General features: G+C 43.2%; 1 protein-coding gene across 9 annotated transcripts in view; it reads left to right on the top strand.

Moving 5' to 3' along the window:
• The window catches only part of Atp9b (ATPase phospholipid transporting 9B (putative)), a 189,090-nt gene that overhangs the window by 142,165 nt on the left and 19,948 nt on the right, over positions 1-26,977 (top strand). For all 9 annotated transcript variants that reach the window (XM_051163762.1, XM_051163761.1, XM_051163759.1 and 6 more), the window contains 7 exons: positions 3,996-4,244; positions 17,438-17,599; positions 18,390-18,482; positions 20,479-20,562; positions 21,186-21,356; positions 25,021-25,119; positions 26,712-26,801. In XM_051163762.1, the coding sequence (XP_051019719.1) occupies positions 3,996-4,244; positions 17,438-17,599; positions 18,390-18,482; positions 20,479-20,562; positions 21,186-21,356; positions 25,021-25,119; positions 26,712-26,801 (948 nt within the window). The remainder of the gene's footprint in view (positions 1-3,995; positions 4,245-17,437; positions 17,600-18,389; positions 18,483-20,478; positions 20,563-21,185; positions 21,357-25,020; positions 25,120-26,711; positions 26,802-26,977) is intronic.

Here is a 26,977-nt window from a genome sequence, read left to right as displayed (position 1 = left end):
CTCCCTGGTTCTTTGGCTTTTGCAATCTTTCTACTCCCCCACCCCCACTGTTCCCTGAGCCTTAGGTGTGAAAGCTGCTTTGTAGAAACATCCCTCTCAGGACTAAGCTCTACTGTTCTCCATTCTGATTGGCTGTAACTTTCTGTAGTGGTCTCCCTCCATTGAAAAGAGGGGTGAGGACTATGCTTATCTGTGGGTCCAGGGATAAATGTTCAGACTGTAGTTAGGGGTTGTGCTTGTTTAGTAAAGCGATTGTAGGTTCTCCTTCAAGATCCATGGCTTCACTTGCCCTGAGGTTCAAGCACCAGACATGGGTTTCCTCTTGTTGAAGTCTTAAGTCCAGTTAGAGAGCTGCTGGTCATATCAGGCATGTGCCCCTCCTGCACCCTTAGAGCTCTCTTGCTGTGCTGGCCATTGCTGTAGTTTTGTTGGCATCTGTTGGTTGCTTTCCTTTCTTAGAAGCTTACATGGTGCCTTCAGGTACCATAAAAAGTAGCCTTCTAGGAGGAGGCTCTCAAGTCATTTCTAGCCCAGGGGTTTCTAGGCAGTGTCTGAAATGCATAGTGTCTTCAGCAATAGGGACTTGCCTTCTACATCAGGGGCAACCAAGGACAGTAGTGTAACAAGGGATGTTTTGAGAGTTTCTTGGACAACTGTGACCAACAGCTCAGAACAGGACTCATTATGCAGGGTGTTAGGACTTTGGTTAGATGCCGCTTGGTTCTTGGATGGAGTATTGTCAGCCAAGATAGGAGATTTTCATTTAATCTATGTACACTAACCCATGTGTATTATAGGCGTATTCAAGTAGGTAGTTAATAGTATGACTCCGTGTGACTGCTCTGGTACTGGAGTGAAGCTAGCTGTGTGGGAGGAGCATGGGTGCCTCCTCGCTTCTTTTGTTCAGCAGTTTAAAGGGTTGGCTCTAAATCTTTAGGGTCTGGTGGATCTGCGGTGAATCCATTTGGCCTGGCCTTTCTAAGTTGGAAGGCTTTTTGTAACTCCTTCAGTCTCCTCATTTGTTATGGCTCTGTTTGGGTTATTGATTGTTAGGTTTAATTTTGGTGGTTTGGCCAAATTTAGGAAGCATTTATTTCTTTTAGATTTTCCAACTTAATGGAGTACAGGTTTTTATAAAGTGCTCCCTCATAGTAGTCCAGATTCCATTGATGCCGCTGTAGTGTTTTCCGCTGAGCCTGTTAATTTGAGTCCTCTCTTTATCTCTTTTGGGTACTTAGGCCAAAGGTCTGTCGGTCTTGTTTATCTTCTCAAGGAAACAGCTCTTAGATGCCTTGAGTCTTTGAATTGTTTTCTTTGTTTCTATTTCATTACTTTCTTACTGAGTGTTGTTACCTCTTGCCTTCTACTATGTTTAGTTTTGGTTTCTTCTTGTTTTTCCAAATTTCTGAGGCCCTCATAGGACTGTGTTAAATGTATTGGAGTGGGGGGGGGGCGGTTATTTTTAGTTCCATTTAGTTCTAGAACATTTTAAAAATATTTTATTTCTTGATTTTTTTCATTGTCCCATTAATCATTCAATAATAAGCTTTTTTAATTTCCATGAGTTTGTGTATTTACTAGAGATGTGTTTTCTATCAGCTTTAAGGTTTTGCACTGTGGTCAAAGAGGATATGTGGAGTTAGCTTCACTCATTTTGAATTTGTCAAGATTTCTTTTGTGTCCGAAGCTATGGTCTACTTTCGAGAATCCTCCATATGCTGCTGATCAGTGTGTATTTTTTTAAATTATTTTTTGGTGTTTAGATGGAATATTCTATGCCTATCTAAGTCCACCTGATTCATTATTAATATACATATATATACTGCTTATGCAAAATATTTTGTATTCCAAAATATTTTAAAGTTTTTGTGAAAGATTTTATTTAAAAAATTTTTTAAATACATTTTAATTAAAATATAATTACTTTCCCCCTTTCAAGGTCCCCTCTACTCTCAATTTTTCTTTATTATTGTTACAGATATAGGAAGCTATATGTGTGTGTGTATACACATAAATATATGCACAAATGTATAAATATAATCTGCTGAGCCCATTTTTGTTGTGTGTGTGTATATAGTTTCAAGGCTGTCCTTTGTACTGGATAAACACAGTCACTAGTTGCAAGTAGTTCTTTGTCTAGGTGTGGGACCCTGGTGAAACTTTAGCCCTTCTACCCCAGCATTTCTACGGAGATCATCGTTGTTTGGGTCTTGTTTATGCAGCTATTTCTAAGAAATGCCGCCTCACAGCAGCCCTTCTGGTTTTCTGCCTCATGCAGTTTTTCAGCTCCGTTTATGTGAGATTCAGGAGCTATCTGCATTTGTATCCATTGGGCCTGGGGTACCCACAATCCGTTAATCACTCCGCTGTGTCCAGCGGAGATTTCTGTAGTAGTCCCTTACAATGGAGAGAAGCTTCTTTGATGATGGATAGCTACACTGATCTCTAAGTGTAACACTAAGATTTTGAATATAGCTAATGAATTTCAGTGGTGTAGCAAAGTGTGGTGCTGGACTCTTTTCTAAGGGTTGAAAGTTTCAGCCCAGCCTGGGTTACATAGTCAGCTAGCTTCAGATAGTTGCAGGTTTCTTGTGCCAGGCATGATTTCCCTCCTGTTGAGTGATCGCCACATGTGAGTGCCATGTCTGTTGCACCTTTACAGATCTCTTGCCATGCTGGCCACTGTGGTGCATAGATGTCACAGCTGGGTAGGGCTTTTAATTGCTCCCATCCCTTGGCATCTCACAAAGTAGTTTCTGGTACTATGGAAGTTAGACTGGGGGAGGGAAGCTTTCAGGTTAAATACAGATGAAACAATTCCGAGTCTTGTGTCCTAAGTATGCAGTGTCTTCAGTACTAGGGACCCACCTTCAGCCTCTGCAAGGCATCCAAGGGCAACAGCAAAAGCCTGTAGCCTGTGTTTTTTAAGGAGGCGTTTGGACTACCCTGTATCCATGATGTGATAATTATTATAATTATTTTACCAGGGATATATTAAAAGCAGAAGAGTTGAAGAATCATTATATAAATATAACATATAGTTAATGTTTACTTATTATATCTAAGGCTTTTGAAGATTTTTCCCTAGAGGCTGTCTGTGGGCTTTTCCAGTAAGGGTCTGTATGTGGGACTCGTGTTAGTGCCTGTTTATGTTCTGTTATTGCAGTGGTCGTCTGTAGCCCACCCCAGGGTAACACGGATCTTTCTTAACCTGGTTGTCTTTGCCCACTGGAAACACAGGGTGGATGAGAGCTTATTCCTTAATGGAATTTGTGGGAAATTAAATTGTCCAAGCACCAGTGAGCATTACATAATTCAGAAGGGGAAAGGCTGAGCTCTTCTGCAGCTAGAGCACCTCCATGAAAGGTGCTACAGATGGGGGGCTGCCATTGCAGCTGTGGGCATCATGATGGTGCACCGAGAAGATACTTCCTCGTGCAGCCTGTGCTTGCTAGGAAGAGGCTCATACTTGGTGACTCTCAGTCGCTGTGACCCTATTCTCTTCTGAGTACTGTCCTGAGGCTTTGAAGTTAACTGTAGAATGTTTATCTGTCCTGTGGGGTTGAGATGTGTCCTCTGTCACCCACCATGGTAGGAAGTAGGTAACAGAAGCCCACCACCGGGTGGTGACAGCTCGCTCACTCATAACTAGAGCTGATGGGGATTAGGCGCACTCAGTGGACAGTTGCTTCCCATGGATAGGCCTAAGATGTGACAAGCTGCTTTCTTGGACACACCTCATTATAATGTCTAACCCTCTTTAGCTACAAACCAGTGAAGTTCCGAGGCCAGTGTACAGGGGCTTCTATGATCGCCAAGGAAGAGTCTTAGGCTTCTGGCTGCTTTGGTTTCTAGGGGGTGAGCACACCATCCTACCTTGATCACATCGCTGCTGTTGTCTCAGACAGCTTGCTTTACCTCATAAAACATGCCAGTAATTTCTGTGTGAAGCATTTCCTCTGTATTCTCTCATTACATGGCACCCTGTTTTAAAGGTCCATTCCCAAGCAAGTGGGCACAACCCAGGCTCTGCTCCACTGAGAAGAAGCCAGTCCTCAACCCCTAAAGTGAAGAAGAGCGTCAGCAGTAGAATCCATGAAGCAGTGAAAGCCATCGCCCTTTGTCACAATGTCACTCCTGTGTATGAGGCTCGGGCTGGAGTCACTGGAGAGACTGAGTTTGCTGAAGCAGACCAAGACTTCAGTGATGAGAACCGTACCTACCAGGCATCCAGCCCTGACGAGGTCAGTTGTTTCTTTGGAGCTTCTTGTTTAAGGAGGGTGTTCCTCACAGTGCAAACCTGTGTGATCTCTGCTTTCACCTGGACTCTAGGCTTAAAGGTTACTTCTCTGGGGCAAGGACACAGGACAATGAAATTAACCTTAGCTGAAGTACATGTGCCCCCCTGGGCGTAATTCAGGCCTTTCAGGGCTCACTTTTGACCCTTCTGTGTCAATACCTAAGATTTAGTCTGCTTGATGCTTGTTAACCACAACCTAGACCTCTGAAGTTCACACTGTTGCTGGCTGGTTACCTTATGGTATTAAGGGAAGATTCTTAAAGACCTTGCCTTTTAGCTTTATACTGTTACATTCAACAGTTTTTACTAGAAATAAATGAGAAAAATGAACCTCGTACTTTATATATAACAAATTAGTTCCCAAAATAAACTTACTCCTGTTGCTGTACTTCATTGTCTAGTATTTTCTTGTGTTGCAGTGTGTCACTGGGTTTCTACATTAAATTTCCAGTTGTTGTAGAATGTATATACATCTATTCTTTAAAAAGATTTGGAGTATAAATAATTGAGAAACCTATAGAAATTATTTTTATAAGCCTTAAATGTGTTAACTTAGTCATTTCTAACTTTATTCCATTGGGATTTGGTAAGATTCGTTAGTAAATATTTTTTATGCAGTCATTCTGAGTGTGCTTATACAATTTTATATCATATATTCCCTCAGATTACTTTAGACAGTTATGTAAAATAATCAAACCACTATGGAGACTGTTAATAAATTAGATTTTTCAAATACCCTGTAAATTCGATCATGTAAGTCCATAGCCAATATGGTTAGGTGTTCCCGACCCGTGGGTTCAGTTATTCGTGGAGTGGCGAGGAGGGTCGCGACCTGTGAATAAAGAATGGACGAAAGAGAGACACGAGCCCAGGAAAACTTTGCTTATCAAGGGCCGTTTATTATAAGGGGGTATCCAAATTTATAGTAAGCTTCTGAAAGGGCGGGGGGTGGGAAGGAATGCAGTGGAAAGTTACAAAATCTTCTGGGCCAGGCCCAAGGACAGCAGGTGTGGAGTGGGGCGATTATACAGAAGTCTCAATACACCGAATGTTCTCTTTCTCAAGGTCAGGCTGGGTCTTTGTGGTTGCCAGGCAGAATAATTATCTCAAGTATGCAGACAGCTGTGGCTTTCAGCCAGCACGGCCTCTCAGCCACTGGGGCAGGTCAGGCAAGGTCCTATGGCTCCTGACAGGTAGGGAAGCTGCTAAATTCTGATTCTGGAAGTAATACAAAGGTAGGCATAGAACCCCAGTGTTATTGGTGAGCAGAGGACAGGCCATGAAGAGTAGGGGAGGGCAAGAAAACAGTAAGAACAAGAATGGAGAGAGAAGCTTAAAAAGTATGGGTCTCTGGCTGGACACTTAGCCACAAAGAACAAAGCCCCACCTGAGAGGTTAATAAGCGGTGGGCACAGGAACCAGCGGCAAGGAGAGGTGGCAGCTGAGGACTGTTAAGGCATGCACTGTGTACTCTGGAACACTGTGTCTACATTTGTATCAACCTTGCTGATTAAGAAACCAGGGGATAGATGCCTTGTAACTTCATATGTGAGGAAGGGAGCCTTATAATGAAGTGAACCACTGTATAGCCTTCAGAAGGCGGAACGTGGTAGACAGACAGAAGCATGCTGAGAGTGAAGGACCCTGCTGTCTGCAGATGCATGGAGGCCCCACCAGGCTTGGAAGAAGCCTTTTCTTTTCAGCTGCTCTCAAGCAGAAGCCTCTTGGTATCATGTGTATGTTTCTCAAAGCAGAATGGCTATACTTGTTGTTTCTTCCTCTTCATGGCAGTTAACTGTGATGGAGTACTAACAGCCTAGGCTGGTTGTGTCTTATTGGGAAATTGGGACCCCTCTCTTGGTGAAGGACAGGGTCGGTGATGGTCTTGACCATAATGCACATCAGGTAGATTTTCCAAACCTTTTTTTCTTTGAAAATATTACCCCTATGGACTGAAGCAATGATCCTTGTACTTTTGTCTAGATACTGTTATATTACTCTGAAATTTTTCAGTAATCTTGCTACTGTTACAATTCGCCTTCACTAGTTACCTCTAAAGGCTGAGCAAAGCAGAGTTCAAGCAGTTGCACTTCTGTGCCCCTTAAGCACAAATCTACTTCCCTGGTCATCACTATGTTCTAGGACAATTCTGAGCTTCTGGTGGCTCTGCATGGCTCCCAGTTGAGTCTGCTCTGCAAGCCTCTCTCCCTACTCAGAAGAATAATGTTCTAGTTTGAATGTGACATGTTTCTCATGGGTACTTGTATTGAACTCTTGGTCCATGGCTGTTGGTGATATTTTGAGATACCTGAAGAGGAAGTAGGCCATTGGGGCTGAGTCCTTCAGGGTATCCTCTCTCTGTCCCTTTCTTGTCTGGTGTGAGGTAAAGAAGATCCTCCACTGTCATTTTCTGCCCAGGCTCATGAGACCAAGCCACCCATGGACTGAGCCTTATGGATCCGTAAGCTGAAATACATCTTTGCTTTTAACTTGTCCGGCATATTCTGTAGTTACTGTTGTCATTACAGCCACACTAATTGGAAGGTGGTGTCAGAGAAGCAGGCTTGTGGACCTGATCCTTTGAGGCTAGTTTAGGGAGGAGTCTGAAACTTATAGAGTGAGACTAGAAAAAGGTTAAAGTATCTAAGAAGAGCCTGATGGATAGTTCTGGTGGAAGATCAGAAGATGAAAATACCAAAGGGGATGTGGCTCATGAGCCAGGCTCCGAGCACTTGTGTGCGAGTGAGGACTGTGCTGGAAGCTAGATATGATTCGTCTTGCATTCTGGAAAACACTGTGTATACCTTGCCTGTGTCCTGAGACCTTGAGTAAGGCTAGATTTAAAAGTAATAGACTAATGTGGTAGAGAATTTCAAGACAGTGTGGCATTCATGCTGCAGCATGGCTATTGATGGCTGCTCTTGTGCAGGTTTATAGTCAGGATTAGAAGCAAGAGCAGAGCAGGAGAGCTTGAAAAACATGCGCTCGACAATAGAGCTCCTTGCAAGTTTCAGACGAAGATGATGTGGTTGTTTGAGAGCTCAGAATTGTTAAAGACAGCTAAGCACTGTACACTTGGACAGTTAGCAAGGTGCTGTGAGGGATCTCAGGAATTGATCCACCCATCACTGGATCTGCAGCTTAATGCTATAAACTCACTTGAAAGAGTTTCCCTTGAGAAAGAGAGCCACTGTGGTGACTGCTCTCACAGGCCACCTGAATCAGAGTTTCCTGGGTTCAGCTACAGACACTCAGAGTTTCTGTAGCAATCCTCTGAGACCTAGATTCTGCCAAGTCAGCAAGTAGGACTTGGTATTGTCTGGACAGTACTGGTTTGCCTGCCATGCATGTAGAATGTGACAGTTACAGAGTAATAGAAATTTCTTCTAAGCCAAAATCTGCTAGACGAGGCAGTATGTGACGAAGTTAGGATTCCTGTGGATGGCCACAAAGAAAGCAAGGCATGGCGCTCTGAGGGGCGTGGTAAGATGCAGTAGAAATCCCCGGTAACTTGAAGATGTCCAGCATGGAGGGTCCTTGCTGAGGGAAGCTGCCGATAGAAGCCAGGCCAAACTCGACAGGTCATGTGACCTGCAAAGAGCAAGGCCATTGGACTAGGGCTGCCTTGACCCTTTGGGACTGATGCTACCATGTGACCTAAATGCCAGCCATGGCTGTGAAGGGTTTGATACTGCTGAGTTTAGGTCTTGTCTTGGTCCTCTTCCTCCCTTTCGGGTGGGAGCGTTTACTGTGTGCCATTATGTTGGAAGTGTATTTCTTTTTATTGATACGGGTTCATAGCTCAGATTATCTTGAGTATCACGAGGTCTCTGGAGTTGGACTTGGAACAACGTTGGAGCTATTAAGCTCTAGTGACATCTCTAACATGGACTAAGTGGCCGTAAGAGATGGCTTGAGCTTTTGGGCTCAGGGGAGGAGTGTTATGCTTTAAATTAAAAATGCCCCCTGCAGCCTTGTACACTGAATGCCAGGTCCCCAGCTGATGGTGTATTTTGAGAAATTCTGGAAACTTTAGGAGGTAAAATCTTGGTGAAAGAACAAGGTAATTGTGAGTAGCTTGCTGCTGTCTCCTTGCAGTCTCTCACTCTCTTCCTGTCCCACCACGAAATACAACATCACACTCTCCCACTGCCATGATGTCCAGGCCAAGCTCATGAGGCCAAACACCCATGGATAAACCCTCTGAAACTGGAAGACAAAATAAATCTCCATTCAGGTTATTGATGTTGCATGTTTTGGCAACAGGTGCAGCACAGTAACTACCACAGTTGCCCTTGTCTATACACTGTGGCGTTCTCTCAGTGTGGACCTTGTGGACTCCAAGATGAGTCAGGAGCAGAGTTACTCTGTCAGGTGGAGGGAGGAGGAAGGGTATGCTTGTCTGGAAGTTGTTTATAGGACAAGTGGTCTAAAAATGCTTAAAAGTTCAAATGGGATCAAGTCTTAGGGGTTGGCAAGGCTACATTCAGCACCCTCAAATATGTGCCTGTTGGTATATAATAAAACTTTGTTCTAGAAAACACTGGGGTCTCTGGGCTCATAACACACACCCTTAATCCAGCACTCAAGAGGTAGTGGCAGAGAGAGTCCTAAGTTTGACGCTAGCCTGTTCTACATAGTGAGTTTCAGGCCAAGCAGAGCTACGAAGTGAGTCCCTATCACCCCTACCCAAATAAGAAAAGGAATAATACTGACATAGTATAAAAATCAGAATTAGGTGAGCTGTTGGTGATATTCAAGAAGCTCCAGAATAAAATCCCATGTTGGTAAAAGGGGTGGGGGTGGGGGGAACCTAGGGAAATGAGCTCCATCCTTTGCTTACCTGGCCTGTAGTATACACTACTTTACTTAGTGTCCCTCCACCATTGCCCCACTATCTCTCATAGAGTATGTTGGCCAGCATTTAACTGTACATCTTTTGAAACCATCACAGTATACCAAACTGGTATGTGTGTCTGTATATGTGTGTGTGTTGGTAGGGAACCTAGATGCGCAGTTCAACATTCCCAGCCGTCTGGAGATGTCAGAGTGCCAAGGTATGTAGGTAAGATCTGTGTCACTTGGAAATTACTGTCTTCTTGGCCCTCGAGGTTTTGAGACAGAATAGGACAGATGTAACTGCTTTGTGAAAGGAGAAAAGACGGCTGTGTGTTTTTTCTCAGAGAGGCTGAAACACTTTTTTGCTACGGTAGCATTCCAGAGCTCCTCAGCAATTCCATATGATCACATGTTGAGAAGGAATTTCCTTGTCATAGTATTAGAAGCCTAGACCAGAGGTTTTCCAAAGAAATTCTCATTTGAAGTTCACAAACATACTATCTTACATACTCACTTTGTTGCCTACCAAAAGAAGTGTACATTTTTTAAAGTACATAGAAAACTGTAAATTGTTAGAAATTCACCATTGAAAACATTTCGTTGATTTGAAGACTTTTAAGAATTCAGAGAAATTATAACAACGAAACTGCTAACCTTACACTTTACTTTTTTGACTTGTATGGAAATTTGACAGTGATTAAAGGCACAATGAGTAATATGTAAAAAGATATGTAACACACATTTTAAACCTGAAAACAAAAACAATGAGGTTCATCGTGGTTTTTAAAGTGTAGTATTGATGCGGTGTGTGCAGATCCCAGAGCCCCAGGAAAGGCATCCAAATAGCCCCTTGTTTGGCGTATTGAACTTTGCTGCCGTTAGCTTGACAGATGATAGCAATGTTTCCCAATCACCAAAGTACCATTGTAAAAGCATCTTTTATTGAATAAAGTGCTCAGAATATTGCACCCTGGAGCTTTATTTAGGGAAATGGTTCAATTGATGTTTTCTGTTTAACCTCAGTGCTGACCTATTACAATATCCATGGTTAATAAGCAGTGTTATCATTTAAGAGACTTAACTAGTTTTGTTCAGTCCTGTTAGCACTATATTCTCATAATTCTATGCATCCGTGGCTCTAACAGTTACCCCTACATGAAAACTTAAAAAACAGAGGGTCCTGCACTTTGGGCATCATGCTGTCATGTGATTACCCCCATCAGTTCACAGGACAATTTCATATTATTCATGGGATGAATGTGATTGGTGGAGTGCCCCCATTTTTGAGTTTCTGAGCCAGTTGCTGTTCGTTGTAGTATAAGCTGCCTTGATTTTCATTTTTCTGAATGGGGATCTTTTCTGTACCAGAACTATTACATGGATGAGCTTTTAATCTATAAATAGTAGATTCTTAGGGGGGGGCTTTCATTTCATAAAGGTCCTGTTAGGCGCACATAATAAGTATTTGCAGTGATGTCATTTGCTTCATGCTTATGTCGACTGGAAGGTCTAAAAGTGATAGTGATGTCTGAGAATAAACAGCCGACTTTGTGTGTATGTGGTGGAACCTATTTACACCCTGGTCGTTGTTTCTTATGATAAGTGATCAATATTTCATTTTCTCTAAGAGAGAGGGAAATTCTGCTTGCCTGTGATTTGTGTCTACGGCCTCAGAATAGCAAACTCAAGCTGAACAATGTTAAATGCTCCATAAAAATTCCTTCACAGAATAAAAATCCAGCTTCTTCATTTTCTAACTGCATGGCCAGTGCAGTTCAGGGATCTAGCCTGACCTCAGCCATAAGAGTCAGAAGAGAACATGAGCTCAGGATCAGTGCAGAAGTCATCAACACAAGTGATCCCAAAGATTGTGGACCCAAAGATTGACTGGCTGTGATTTTTCATAATAGCTTATTCCTCTAAACTAGCTATTTATTAGTAGCATACTTTCCCACATATGGGTACATTCCCTCATGTCAGTAAGTTCTGTGCTCAAATAGTATTTCAAAATACAGTTCTTTGCCTTGCTTGACCATTTATGTGCAAGAGTCAGCTAAAATTAATGACAAATCACAAGCAGGATTTTAAAATAAGGGAACAATATGTTCTTAATAGCATTGCGCTTGGGTTTACAAAAGATCTAATGTATGTGGAGTGCTGTATTTTTTTTAATTCATTTTATTGTGTGTGCCTATTGAAGCAAGACTAATTGTGGTGTTTTGTCAATATATTTGTGAGGAGCAAATCATTGTCAGTGACACAAAGCCTTCACTCTGTGACCTTCAAGACCAATAGAGAATAAATACTGCATAGCCTGTCTGTGATTATTGATTAGCACTTTTTCCAGATGATCAAATTGCATTTTAAGTTAATAATTCTATTAAATTATAACAATGATTGTAATAACCACAATCAAAAATGATGAGATGTCAATGATTAAATTATGATTTATAAAGTACATGGTAAAATATGTACTCTAAGGGTACAGCTGGCAGCTGTGTGTGCATAATTGCTAATAGAATAAAGGAAATTTCTGCCAAGCATTTCAAGAAGAGTGGCACAGAAATTTCTGGATAATGGAATTATAGAGAAAGGGATTGATAAAATCTTGCCCTGTGCTTTACTTCCTCCCGCATGGTGTAGCCCTGGGGCATACTTGCCTATACTGGTTACTTAGCTTGGGAAAATGTAAGCGTGCAGATGAGCTGCCTGTGACAGCTGTTTAGTGGGTGCTAAGTGGCCTATAGAGGAATTTCATTCAGGCTCTCACTGGTACATTTTTGTATATTCTCATTTTAATTATTCTTGCCTTTGAATTATTATCAATAGTCACATTATGTATTAGAAATTTCTGAAAACTCAGTAGTCATAAAAATAGTCATTTGAAATATACGGAGCCTTTTACTTCTAGATTATCATTTTACATCTCAGAGAAAAATATCTCAGAGGTTATTTCTTGTTATAATGCCAGGCAGCAATTAATTCCATTTAATACAGATACACAAAAGGAGTATTTGATAACCTACTCCTGACTTACTTCATCACCTACAGAATTGCCTTATTAAATAGACTCGACTGATGCATTGGCTACACAGTATCATTAGACAGTGCTGGTTGAGGAATGCATTCTTCCGTTGCCTCTGCATCCATGATAGCATCTAAAGGAAACAGGGCAAGAAGCTGCAGGGGCCACGATAGTAAAGCATTTGCCTAGCATGGGCATGGACCTAGGTTCCATCCCAGATAAGAGAGAAGTGGGTAGGAAGACACTCACCTCCCTCTCCTCCCCTGAACCTGAGAGCCTCACATCCCAGAAGCATAAGCCACCATATAGTAAATGCTCCTCAGGCTTCTTGAGCTGTCTCCTTTTTTTATTCATATTTTGAGTTAATCATATAGACAAAAATATCATATTCTTACACTTCTGTACATCTCTAGAAGAAGATGCGAATACTACTGTGCTAAGGTAGGTCTTCCTTTACTTTCTAGTCTTTGATGGATCCCCAACTTTTTTACAAAACAGCCAGAGAGCTCTTTGCTTTGCTATAAAGCTATGAAGAGCATTCAGGAGACAGCTGGCAGACCTGGAAAAGCAGGAGCTAGGGCCTTACCTCTTCCCCCATAGCTACAGCTACTCATGCTGAGACCTTTGTTCCCCATTTTAGCCATATCTCAGTGTCACAAGGACAGCGGGCTTGAGGACCGTGATCCCCAGGGCCTCTACCTGTCTACCAGAAAGTGTTAGGGAGAAACACACTGAGCTCCAGGTGCTGGGGTGTGCAGTGAGCCTGGAGTCCCCTACATAGGAGAGTTCAGATCAAGTTCCAGGGGCTGAGCACTACGGGGCAGAAAACCACCTACACCATTACCGTGAAGTGACTATAGGAAAGGCCAACACACTTAGTAACCATTCTGAGCAGTACACTGTGTTCTCGGTCAGCAGGGTGTGATGGTGCACACCTTTAATCTCAGCATCTGCGAAGTAGAGGCCGGAGAATCTCTGCAAGTTTGAGGCCAATTTAGTCTATTTAGTGATTTCCAGGACAAACAACAACAAACAAACAAACAAGAACCCAAACACCTGTATTCCTGGTCTGGAAGCTTCCATGCACAGCCTGTGTCAAAGGGGAATATGTTCCCCTCCTTGAGGGTGAAAGACCCGTATATACGCTTTTGCATGAGAGAGGCCCCTGTGCTCTCCTGGTGGTTTTTGAGTCAACCGTCTCCTCACAGTGGATTTCTGGATACTTGTTTTATCCTTGGGGTTTAATCCCCTCAGTGCTACTTTCCATATTTAAGCAGTGCCTTGTTTTCTGTATGTAACGAGATGCTGCAGTCACATTTTATATGTAGTTTCCTCTAGTTTTGGAATCAGTCATTTCTCCAGGGATCCAAGGTGAAACCTGAAGCGGACCACAGCCCCTGAACCTGACAAACACGCCTGATAACATGACCTTTTTCTGTGGAGCATGCTGGCATGCTTTCCTAAAGCAGTCTTTTTTAAAGGGTGTACATTTTCACTTTACTGGTGTGAGGCAAATATTCTATAAGTGAGCCTCACCCAAGTCCCCTCAGTATGTGCGCTTAATTGTTTGAACCTGTAGGAGGAAGACAGAATCTAGCTTCCAGTGCCTCTGAACACTTCTTTGCTTTTATTTCAGTATTTAATGTCATCAGATAAGGTCCTTAAAAAAATTCACTGGAGACCTCCTTTCCTATGCAGTTCTCCAGGAACTGCACCAGGGTTCCAAGCTCAGCCTGGAGCTGGGAGCTGCTGAGGGTGGGCTCTGCACCCCTGAGAGAGGGCAGCTGGATTTTTCTGTTAGGGAAAAGATCAGCCTAGATGACAGTGAACACTGAGGTTCTCCTGCAAGGCAGTTTCCTCTGTAGTCACTTGTATAACTGTATTATCAAAAGAATTCTGCCCGATACCAAGCGGGTTACACTGGACAGTATTTAAAGTATCTGTTTGTGGAAAACTTAACCCCTTTGTGGGCTTGACTGGATATAGATGAGTGGTCCTGGGGTGGAATGCCTGGCTGGGTGTAAGGAGCTAAACTGAATTTTGTTATAAGCTGCCAACTCAGAGGAGCCGTGAAGCCAGGCATAAACGAAATAATAAACAGATGTGAGTCACCAAATATAGAAAGCCTGGTTGGTCTTGACTGCAGTGGGGTACTGTGAGATGATAGGGTATTCACGGAAAGATGCAATTTGCGGGTCACAGTGTAATAGTAACCTTTCACTGTAAATTGAAAATTAACCTTGGCATATTAGATCATTTGTAGCTTACAGCGTCATTGTCTTGGGTTGGAAGAGAGGCGCTGTGGTCAGGTGCCAGGCTCTCCTCTAGGCAGGGCTCTCTTCATATCTGCATGCCTTCTTCAGAACGGCAAGTTGCTGATGCTCTCGGCCACAGCACCAGATCATTGGTGGGGTTTCTTCATTCTCCTTCATACCCTGGAGACTTGGAGTAAGATTTTTGATTGCAGCTCTCCTGTGGCATGCCCTTGAGCATTCTATGCGCCCCCTTAACCATCAGACAACACCAGTGCTGAGAGAGTGGGTACATGTTGCTGAGCTTTGTGGCAGATACCCCAGCGCCTGGGCCTAGGAACCTGCTGTTTGATATTCATAGACACATCCTGTCTGAAGTCAGGTAGGTCCACACTTACGTCTTTACCCTCGGTAAAGGGAACAGGCCTCAAAGGTACAGTGACTTCGCAGCCTTGTCAGATGGCTTCTAGATGGCAATTTCTCAAGCACTAAGTATTCTGTTAGTGTTTGTAAGGTTTATCTTCTGAGACAAGGGCACAGAGATCTTACTGAGACTAGCAAAATGGGCAAAAGTAGTACTTTACTGATTCTACACTTATTTACAAGAGGGAAAACTATCAGTTGCATGTAGAGAGGGGAGCAGGAGGGCTCAAGTTAGTGAGGCAAATTTCTGTGTGCATCTAAAACAGTGTGTACTCTGAAAATCCAGAAGGGTGGAGCCTAATGCTTCAGATGAGGCCTGGCCAATCAGAGCACTAGCTGGTCAGGGCGTGGTTTATTCTAGCTTGGTGTTCTGTTGTATCTTCATTTCTAATCTACCCTGCTGGGTACATTTTACAATTTGATCATAGTTTCCCTCTATTTATTATAGACTAACTGTGCTATGTAAACATTTCTAAAGTGTCAGAACACCATAAGGAGGGTAGTTATTTTCCCTAGTGCATTGCCTGTGTGTACTTTGAGACTGGGAACTTAAAACTGCCTAAATCTGTGTGTTTGTCATCTAAAACAACCCTCACCCATGTGCAGTTTACACCTTTAGGAAGTGTTGTGTAAGAGTGTGAAGACCCCAAGTGAGACTGAACGGAGAGTGCAGTGTGGCTGTAGGCCTGTCTGTCCATTTCTGTCATACCCCAGCAGCTCACAGGTACTGAAAGCATCCCATTTGCCCTAGGTAGAGGGCACTGACACCTTAGTGCTTCCTTCTGCCCCATATTCTCTCTGCAAGGTCTTCTGTCCTAAATCATGAGCCTGCTGTGTGCTCTGGGGGCTCTCTATCCCAGACTCTGAAAACAAATTTGAACCTATTCTGCAATTGGGTTTGTGGGAAGTTATGTAGAAACCCTGACTTTAAAATTATTTCTGATCTTCGCAAAACCCAAAATGGTGTCTGTGCTAAAGGACTGAAGATCAAACACCCACCTGACCCCACCGTCTGGTAACCACGTGTGCATCCTGCTGGGGGCCTCTGACTGTGAAGGGTTCAGCAGCAGCAGATTTCCTGGCTGCCACCATTTGCATAAAATTTGGGTCCCTGACTGGAAGTTTTATCATGCTGTTTCTAAGGGGTGGGAATGGCCTCCTATGATTTTCACAAGACACTTAAGATTGAATTCATGATACCTGGCATAAGACAAAATTTGTCTTCTTGAGATTTCTTGAGTTCCCAAAGCCCGGGATAAAATATTGGCCATGCAGTGGTGGTAAAATTGAAACAGGGAGAGTCAGCCAGAGAGAGGATCATACTCTGTAAGAACTGTGGGGTGAAACTACATCTGCAGGATAGAAGCAAGGGGAGCTTGCAGGACAGAAGGAAGGTCTGGCCTCAGTGCTGCGCTGCTGCTATTTCTTCAGTTGCTGATAGAGTTATGTACCATTTTAACTGCCCTATAATGAGATTGCTTTTAAAGATAACCCTTTTCAAAAAAAAAAAAGCAGCTACAAAAGACTATGAATATATTAACTTAAAATTAATTTTACCACTAATTATTTTTTAATTCTATAATAAATAAAATAAATAACTATAAGCAAGAATAGCTCCTAAGTTTGAGCACCTATGTGTGCCAGGAAATTGCTTATATCATTTCATCCTTAGGACACTTGGCAAGTATTCTTTTTACACTGCAGTGGAGAGCCAACCTTGGTAAAGTAAAGAATGGGTCATAGAGCTGCTGGGTGTCACAGCCATACTCAGGGCTCAGAGCCCAGGCTGGCCATCTACGTTGCTGTTGTCTCTGCCCTAGCTGCTGTTAGCTTAGCTGTCAGCTTGACACAGCTAAAGTCACCTGGAAGTGAGCAATTTTTTATTATTACTCTACTGGTCTACAGACACGTCTATAAGGAGTTGTGTTGATTATTAGCTGGTGCTGTGAGATAGGTGTCTCTCATGTGTCTTAGAATGCTGTCACACATGAGCCTGTGACACCTGTGACACAAGAGTGAGCCAGCAAGCAGTGTGCCTCCATGTTCTTTCTCAGTGATGTGTTGTGACCTGGAGGTATGAGCCAAGTAAATGCTCTCCTCAGGTTACTTTGAGCCAAAGTGTTGAATCGCTGCAACAGAATGAGACTAGGGCAGTCTTGTTTACATTTGTATCTGTTATGTAGGCAACCTGATGTTTATTATCCTGGGTTCATTAACAGAGTGTCAGCTAATCTTTTCTACTGAGAAAAGGAGGAAAAAGAATGCGAAACTGTTGTCTCCGTAGAAGCCAATAGAACCACACATGGTGAATGGGACAAACCAAGGCACTCCACTCCAGGGTAGCTAGGGAACCTCTCGTGGGATCTAAAGACTCAGTGCACATTGCAGAACAGTCTTGATGGTGCATACGGGTCTGCTTTAAACCCAAAGTTATTGTTCACTTGTTAAAGTGTGTGGGGGAGAAATGAAAGTTATCATACGTTGTTCCTCTGCGTCAGTTGTGTCACAGTGGGCTCTTGCACACCAGTGTGCCGTTTGGCTCTTCATATAATTGTCCCTAGGCGGTTGCTCCTCATACACTCTGATTGATCTCCTCAGGTGGCGCTGGTGCGATGGACAGAGAGTGTCGGGCTCACTCTCATCAGCAGGGACCTTGCTTCCATGCAGCTGAAGACCCCCAGTGGCCAGGTGTTGACCTACTGCATCCTACAGATGTTCCCTTTCACCTCCGAGAGCAAGCGGATGGGTATCATTGTCAGGGTACGTCACGGCTTAGCCGCTGTACCCACACACCAAGTGTTCCAGTCCTTCTCAGAGTTTCTAAGCAGATACAGAAACGTCCCACAAGCTGGGCACAGTGGTGCACGCCTGTAATCCCAGCACTCAGGGAGGCAGAAGCAAAGAGATCCCTGTGAGTTTGAAGCCAGGCTGGTCTATAAAGCAAGTCTAGGACAGCCCAGGTTACACAGAGAAACCCTGTCTCAAGAAAAAGGAAAAAAAAAAATCCCCCAGAAAATTTCAGTACTTTGTGCTTTATTATTGTTTCTTAAAACACAGCGGCAACAAAACACAGCTGATAATGTATGAGCTGAGAAGCCGGCGTGACTCCAGTTGATAAAGTTGCTCTCCTGTGGTCACTGAAGCAAAACAAACAAAAGGCATTAATAATTTTTAATTAAATAGTTTTGTTTTGTCAACAGAAATTGCATAGCATCATTTATTACTAATACCTTTATTAAAGTTGCCTCACCCAGTACCGAATTGTATTTTGGAATTCCATTTGAAAATTGTGAAATTCTGTCACACTTGGGAACCTGGAGAGAATTAGTACTTAGACTTCAGACCATTATCAGTTTGAAGGATTAAAGTGCAGCATCTTGGGTGTTGGCTAACTTTGGCTCTCACTGCACTCGCGTTTAAGGGCCAAGTCTACAAAGAAAGCCCAGGCACAATCTCTAAGACCTGCTTCCTCCAGAGCATCCCCTTTAGGCCAGTGCCCATGGAAGAGAGGGATTTGAGCCCAGCCGTCTCTATGTTTACCTTACTACAGGATGAATCCACAGCAGAAATCACATTCTATATGAAAGGTGCTGACGTCGCTATGTCCACCATTGTCCAGTACAATGATTGGCTAGAAGAGGAGGTAAGCAAGTTAGTCTCAGTATTGTACCAGAAATGTCCTCATGAACTTTAGTTAAACCCAGCGACAGAGAAGTAGTGCCTTTTCCACCTTGTAACACTATTACGGTTGGAATGAGTCCCGTTGTCACCATTTCAACCAGAGATGGGTGACCAGGGGTGATATTACTTCTCCACTAAATTACTCTAAAAACTTATAGTTTCTTCCAGGGTCATATGAATAAATGCTAAGAACCCTGGCTTGTTAGGAAGTTTCTGCTTCCTATGGTAATAATTGCCATCTCTGTTTAATGCATGAAGTGTGCAGATATGGCAACGAAGGTCACAATAGCATTGGATACATAACCAAGTAGACGTGTGTGTGTGTGTGTGTGTGTGTGTGTGTGTGTGTGTGCAGTGTAGTGTAACTATTTTGCAAGAAGTCTTTATTTGTATTTTAATCTAATGCTAATTTGTTCTTCTTAAAAAAAAAAAAAAAACAGAAAATAAGGTATAGACCTAAGCTGTTCTTTGTTATTATTGCTAAACAAATATATTTGTAGTTAACCTCGTGAGGTTATAATATTTATTGTTAAAGTTGTATATAGATTAGTAATTGGGTTTCAAAGTAAAACTAAGGCTGCTAGGATTGTAACCAAGTCTCTCCTAGTGTGCACATTACTGCAGGTGCCTTCGTCTCTTGTTTCACTGTCAGACTGCAGGGATGGTCTGTCAGCACAACAGCCACACCCGATATTCACGATGGTCTTGGCAATATGAATCAATATCTCCTTCAGGGCACTTTGATTTAATCAGAGACATGAATAAATTAAACTCCCTGAAGACCTAGTAAAATGCCATAAAAATTACTTTTGGTCATAATGACATGCAATTAATTGTAAAATACTTGTTTAATTTATTTAGCTTTATGAGGTCAAATCAATAAATGCCTTGCCATAGACAATGTCAGATAACTGTTCAAAAAGATAACTTCATTAAAACCCTATGCACATTTATGTCCTAACATTGTATTTTCTTTCCAAAGATAAATCTTTTGCCTCTTCCTCACCAGTATGTTTGTTGTAATTCTGCTGTAGCCTCGGATTCTTTCACTTTATCAAGAGCAAAGCAAAACCTTGGCTTAGCAAGGTTCCTGGCGATGTTTATTGATATGCATGTTGATTCTGGTTCCTTAAAGCCTGACTCCTGCCTGTGGGGTGGCAGGCCTTTGTCTGGAAGTCACAGTGTTTGTTTACAGGTGTAGGTACCATGTCTAGCAGTGCGATTGTTGCCACTGGAGCAATTTAGATTTTGAAGTGAGACACCAGCTACCTTCAAACCGACGTGCCTAGAACACAGCCAGCATTGTATCCCCAATCATCTACCTTAGCCCCAGCTAAAACGTTTCTACTTTTAGTAAGGAAAACCAGTATTTTTTCATAGTTATCATGACACTGTGAATGGAGTTAGCATATTTTCACACACCTATTGAATCGATCTGTATTAACAGGATGATGACTCATCCACGTCCTCCTCCTTTCTTGTCCAGCTGAGACCTGAGCCCCAAGCCTGGTGCCCAGAATGGGCGGCATGTTTGTGGTGCTGTATCTCTGCTGGACACTGGCATGCGACTTTACACCAGTGGACTACCGTCATCCCAGGAGAGCCCTGTTGAAGCAATTTCAGTGACAAAACTGAAGCAGACAGTCCAGCCACTGTGATTTTCAGTCCCGCCTATCTTAGATCTCTGTCCAGTCTCTTCCTCAGTGGAGCAGTTACAGTGGAGACTCCTGTGGCTTGGGATCACCTGAAGACATGTTCTGCACGCCTCCTCTAACTTCCCTAGGCTTTGCTGTCGTGTGTGTCCCTTGAAGTTCCCGTGCTTCCTTGTAGGGAACCTGCAAGGAAGTAAGGACAAGACTGCCACACTGCCAGAGAGCGGTTTTGAGGGCTCCCTGAGGCCCTGTTGCTATCAAATCAGGTACTCCAGGAGCAACAAATAAAAGCCTCTTCCCTTACAGTGTGGAAACATGGCACGAGAGGGCCTGCGGACGCTTGTGGTGGCAAAGAGGACTCTGACAGAAGAGCAGTACCAGGATTTTGAGGTGAGTTACTTCAGTCCTTCCCACTCAAGCCTCTTCTTCCTTATGACTCCTTTGTTTTCTCACTGAAATGCAGGCTTCCTGCACAGTTACAAGGCCAATGTTTCTGAAGTTTGTGTGGCACAAGGCTGCCTTAGTGACTGGGGGCCCTGTGACACTTCTTCCTTAGTCTGGGGGAAGGCAGTGTCCACAGAGGCCACCGGTCACATTTCTTCAGTGGAGGCCGAGTGTGCCTCAGCCCTCGCCATCGTCCTCAGGAACACAATTGCTTCACACCTGGCAGCCGTTTGGATTCTGGAATATTTGCACAGATGACAAGGCTCCCAAAATCCAAAATGCTGCCCTAGAATCTGAAGCTCTTTTAGCATGATGTCACTGCTCAGGGTGTATCTGATTCTTGAGTACTTCAGGTTTATATGAGGGAAAGTCAAGCCAGATGTAGTAAATTTTCATGTAGTAAATAATTGCAAATACTCAGAGCAGGGACACAACAATGACCTCTGACCCCAAGAGCCGATGCACTCCACGCACAGAAAGCTGTGCCCTCAGAGCTGATAGAGTGCACCTGTGAAAGCCAGAACATCGAGCATGCCCACACTTTGTATACTTATTCCCTCTGTCCTCAGAACCGATACAGTCAAGCCAAATTGAGCATCCATGACCGGACACTGAAAGTAGCTGCAGTTGTAGAAAGCCTGGAGAGAGAGATGGAGCTGTTGTGCCTCACTGGGGTGGAGGACCAGCTGCAAGCTGATGTGAGGCCTACACTTGAGATGCTGCGGAACGCAGGGATCAAGGTACAGCCTGCAGCCTCTGGCTGCCTAAACTGCCCCTACTCAAGACTCCTCTCTGGCTCTTAGTCTTTTGAAGCAGGGCTCTGATTTTGTGCCTCCCTGTGACACATGTACTTTCCTGTCAGTGTCTAGCAGGTATGCATAGCCTATGGTTTCCTCACTTACTTTTCACCATCAAAATCCTGCATCATCAGAACTGAACATAAACCTTCCTGAAATATCTTGAGTCCTCGCTGTAACCAGATCACCTAGTAAGCTTCTGTGGTCCTGGGTACATGTGAGTGTCTGTACCGCACTCTAGGTGGCACTAGTGAGGGAGGCGGTTAGTACAGGAGATCCCAGCTCTCTGCAGGCTTTGAGTTTCTCTTGCTGGTGAATCCTCACTTCCTGAATAACCATCCACTTTAGAGCTGGGATCGACAGAGACCAGTTGTGAGGTAGAGTCCTTCAGAAGCTTCTCTCTGCTCAGCTCCGCTCCGCTCCTGACGCAGAGCATGTCCATCACTACAAAGTTAGAGGGAAGCCACTCTCGCACTTCTGCCCAGCCACCAGTGCAGCACTGTGTCTTTCCTGTGGCTGTGTCCAAGAATGCAGATTCAAGTGCAGAATGGGTCCCCCCCTGCCCCTGTCCCCCTCCTCCACTCCCCCCCGCCCCAGCACTGCTGCTCACCACACATGAGTTCTCCACTGGCCCCTTTTGGCCACTACCTAACTCTCCAGGACTGCCCTCTCTCCTAGGTTCTCCCCTTGCCTGCACATTCTGCAGATCTGCAGTAGGAGCACAGTGTTTGCAAGAGTCCAACTGACATTCCTTTGCCAGTGCAGTTGGTTTCTAGGGTAGCATTTTCGCTGGAGCCATTTTCCCTGCTTGCTATGCTGCAGTCCTCTTCCTCTCTCACCTCTTTATGTCAAGTCTAGCACTTACAGTGTAAGTTTTAGTTTAAGGAAACCGTTTCCTTGGGTTTCGGTTTAGGGGTGGGGTTAAGGCTAGGTTCTGTTAGCTGCTTTCTTAGCAACTTACAGAAAGTTTATTTTGGCTCTGCTTCAAGGATTTAATACTAATGTTGAAGATAGTAGGGGGAAAGTACTGCTTGGCTTTGAAAGAAAAACACTGCAGCTGGATGCGGAGAGACAGACAAAGTGAAGGAAGGTCAGAAGCACAGCATCTGGCTCTACCTTGATTGTCCACCTGGTTCTGAGCATTGTGAGCAGAGGCCTGGCACGAGTACCAGTGGTAGCAGATGGCACACAGTGAGGCTGCACCCATGTCAGATCATCACCAGGCAGAACTCACAGTAGGACAGCAGGTTCACACTCAGCATCTCAGTCTTCTACCTTCAGTTCTACCTGCAGCCAAATGCCAGATGAAGAAGTGGTGGCTTAGGAGCAGGTGACCTGAGTGTCTTAAATACCCTACGATCTGGTTTATGACTGTCCATACTAGATTATCAGTACTAAGGTGGTAACATTCCTTCATATAGAACTTCAGGTATTTGTAGTAATTCTGGGCTGCAGTGCATACGACCTGTCTCTATAGGACTTGCCCTCTTCACTCATCCCATGCACCACCTGACTAAGATTTCGCTCTGAAGCAGGGAGTGTAGTCATTATCAGCCATAGCTTAATGATGTCCCCTGAGTGACAGGTTGCCCAGTGTGGCAGTGCACATTGTGCTTACTAGGCTTGTCATAGTAATACTTGGTCATTGTAGGTGCAGTAAAGCTAATGAAAGCATGCTGACCAAACAGAACAGCTACAGCTGATTATCCCACTAGAGTAATTGCTATGCCTGTTTCCACAAATACATCTTTCTACATGATAAAGAATCTGAGAGACTCCTAATAATAATGAAATTAGTAATGCAGGAGTTTTTCTGGTCCCCTATATAAATGCCCTGATTATTTTACTCCTTTGTAGCCATGGGCTTTTAAAACTTTTTCTACTCATGATCTCTTTTTTGCCTAAGAGACTTTTGTACATGACCCTAATTTTGCATGACTGTGATTCTCAACCTGTGGGTTGTGACCCCTTTGGGGATCTCATGTTGGATATTTACGTTACAATTCATAACAGTTGCAAAATTATAGTTATGAAGTAACAATGAAACAGTCTTATGGTTGGGGGTCACCACAACATGAGGCACTGTATTATAAAGGTACAGGGTTAGGAAGGGTGAGAACCACTGCCCTAAATATATCCAGAATAGACTTACAAAAGAAGCATCTACTGATGATAAATCATAAAGAATTTTAGTTTTGAAAATCTTTAGCCATATGATTTTACCATTCATTAAAGACAAAAGTAAATTTACATACTAATGAGGTAAATGTCCTTTTATCTTAATATGCTGAATATTTGATACAGCAATGTGTAGGGCATCTTCAACACAACTATTTTATTTTTAGTTGTGAATGCCACTTGCATAAATACATAGCGAAGGGGCAGAGGTTTATTTAGTACCATTTCAGAAATTGGGAATTCTGTCTCAATTCTAAGCCAAAATTGATGGGACAACTTTTTATGAAACTCCGATCAGCAACTCAACGATTTTTAGAATAAAGCACTCTAACAACACAATCCAAACACATACTAAACACACACTGAGGGTGACAGCAGCACAACATTAACCGTCTCTGCTTTCACAAGTAAACCATTGTGTCTAGGAAACAAAAGAACAGTTTGTGCAGTAAGCTGCTGCAGTTCATAACGTTCAGTAGTCAAGAGTCTGAGGCACAGAATTCCAGACAGTGTTGACGGATGTTGCGTAGCATGGGGCGAACACAGAGCAGAGTGTGTGTACTGCATGTTGAGAGCCAAGGCTGCAGCGGAGTCCTGTGTTGCAGCTCAGAAAACTGCATGCTCTTGCGCACTTGATCGTGTTCAGAAACGTTTTCATTGCCGCTTTTTTACAGCAGCCCTCACAAGTAGTTGTTTGAGTTCATACAAGTCTTAACCTATAGTTTAAGCAGTTGGAGTGCAAGTGTATGCTTTCCCAGTGTGTCTGTGGGAATCGAATTTTTTAATAGTAAAGTGGCAGTTTGACACCTTACTTGATAAAAATACATTTCAGCTTGTCTGTGGTCCGTTGGCCTGTTTGAACTTCACTGCCCAGTTAGGGAGCTATGCTGAACTAGAGATGTGTGTGATCCGCGGCTCTGTGCTGCCTCCTCATGTCTTCAGGCTTCCTCGTTAGCCTCAGCTCACTGACTTGTTCTCTCTCAACAAATTAGTCTGTTTTTATTGTGCTACAAAGCACGCAGTTGTAGTTGCCCGTTAGCCACATTTAGGTACATAGTGATTTTGGCAGCCATTGCTGTCACATGTATAACTCTCCATCTCCCCAACCTGAAACTTGCCCACTTAAGCTTGCACTCCTTGTCCCTGTGAGTTTGGCCTGTGTGGGCACCTTATATATGTCCTTTTGTATCTAGCTGCTGTCATTCAGCATACCATCCTTGAGGGCCCTGTGTCCGAATCTTTCTCCATTTTAAGGGTCAGTAAAGTGACCATACTTCCTTCCTCCACTGGGCCCAGTGTGCTCTTGGCTTTACCCCCTCTCTGTCGTGAAATCCTATTATGAGTGTGATGTATAAACATCTGTGCACAGAGGTACTTTAAAGACTTGGAATTGCGTTATTGAACTTCACAAGCTTAAATTATTTCATAGATTTGGATGCTAACAGGCGATAAACTGGAGACAGCTACTTGCATTGCCAAAAGCTCACACTTGGTGTCCAGAACACAAGATATTCATATCTTCAGACCAGTAAGTAGATTTCTAACTCACTTTGAATTGTTAAGTACCTTTTTTCGAGGGGGGGTTGTTTTGTTTTTTTTCCCCCTGAGACAAGATTTCTCTGTGTAGCCCTGGCTGTCCTGGAACGCCCTCTGTAGAGCAGGCTGGCCTTGAACACAGAGATCCACCTGCCTCTGCCTCCTAAGTGCTGGGATTAAATAATGGTGTATGCTGCCACACCCAGATAAATTGAGTGTTTTATCTTACAGTTAAATTGTATATACACTAATTGCTAGATATCTTTAAAAAGAAATCAATGTTGGAGGTTTTTTTCTTACCCTATAAACACATGTTGAATGGCTTTGAAATATATTTTGATGAGAAACAAGCTGTAAGTTGGGAGGCATTTTTCTCCTATACATTTCATATTGTTGTTACTCTCTGTTTCAAGTAGACATGCTGAATAATTTCCTTCTCAGTTTCTCCTATACATTTCATATTGTTGTTACTCTCTATTTCAAGTAGACATGCTGAATAATTTCCTTCTCAACTTATAAAAAAATGTATGTTGCTTTTAAAGCACATGTTCTCTATTAGCTGTACAGTGGGGCAAAGGTTGCTTGTGTGAGACAAGTGTATATACAAAGCAGAAGCAGCGCTAGCTGTTGCCCGTTCAAATTAAAAGCTCTTCTGTAACAAGTGCAAAGAGCGTGATGAGGGAATCTGAACCCATGCGCTTACTGTACGTACTAGTTAGGATGAGTTTAACTCAAACAAGAAATTTAAGTGTTTGGGTCATGATTGATGGTGGGCAAGCAGGCAGATGTGGCTGTGGCTGTCTGAATAAGTGCTTGCGCCTACAGAAATGGTTATTTCAGTATCATTTACATTTAAATGCATTTTATTCTGAAACATCAGAACCACAAATTATGCCCTGCAGACTACTACCCGCAATTAAATTATTAATGCTTCTGATAAAACTTCCGATCAATTTTTGTTGACTTTTCAGAGTTATAGCACCACAAATTAAAATTTTCACAATAAAACCTACCTACTTAAAGATGAGTTGGAGATTTGGACCATATGAAACTTAATTTATTTCACCCCTATATCACTTCTTTTATGCCCCATAAAATCTTCACAGAAAGCATGTGCAAAGCCAGCGGATTGATTTCTGGCATGTTTTCATTCTAAAATTAGTATTTCAAGAGAACGGCTTGATCTTACTCTTTTAGGCAGAAGTGGATGGGATGAGCTGAAACTCCTGGCAGAGATGACAGAAGCAATCCCATCAAACTATTGTATTATTGCACCTATTATGAAGAAACATGTTTAAATGAAACCCCAGTCTGAGTGCTGGGATTACAGGCGTGTGCCACCACTCCTGGCCTGAGAAGGTTTTTATAGTTGGAGCATTTCTCCCATGGTTTCATGACCATAGATCAGAAAGCAGTCTCTGAGATGCAGAGTCTCTAAGAACCTGGCTACAGGACTTCTGTTCATAGCTTAAGCACCTTTAAGTTCTAAATACAGTTCCTAACGGATCCTGTGAGTCCCAGAAAATGTCTTATTTCTTGCCTGCATTTTCAATTTATGAAGCTCTTTTCCCTCCTCCAATGAAGGTAACCAATCGGGGAGAGGCCCATTTGGAGCTGAATGCATTTAGAAGGAAGCACGACTGTGCACTGGTTATATCTGGGGACTCTCTGGAGGTACTACTGTGTGCGCATGTGTGTGCCTGTCTCCTGTGTTAACCATGTACATGCCTGAATATGTCTCTGTCTCAAAAGGTCAGACTATTCTATAACTGTGTGTCTTAATTCTGAGATAGGACTGGTCAGTAATGTTCCATGTTCTATCTGTCCATCTGCCTCTCAAGCCTGATGTC

The sequence above is a fragment of the Acomys russatus genome, chromosome 20 (assembly GCF_903995435.1).
Source record: "Acomys russatus chromosome 20, mAcoRus1.1, whole genome shotgun sequence".
Classification (NCBI taxonomy): Eukaryota; Metazoa; Chordata; class Mammalia; order Rodentia; family Muridae; genus Acomys; species Acomys russatus.
This window is presented reverse-complemented; position numbering and strand designations above follow the sequence as displayed.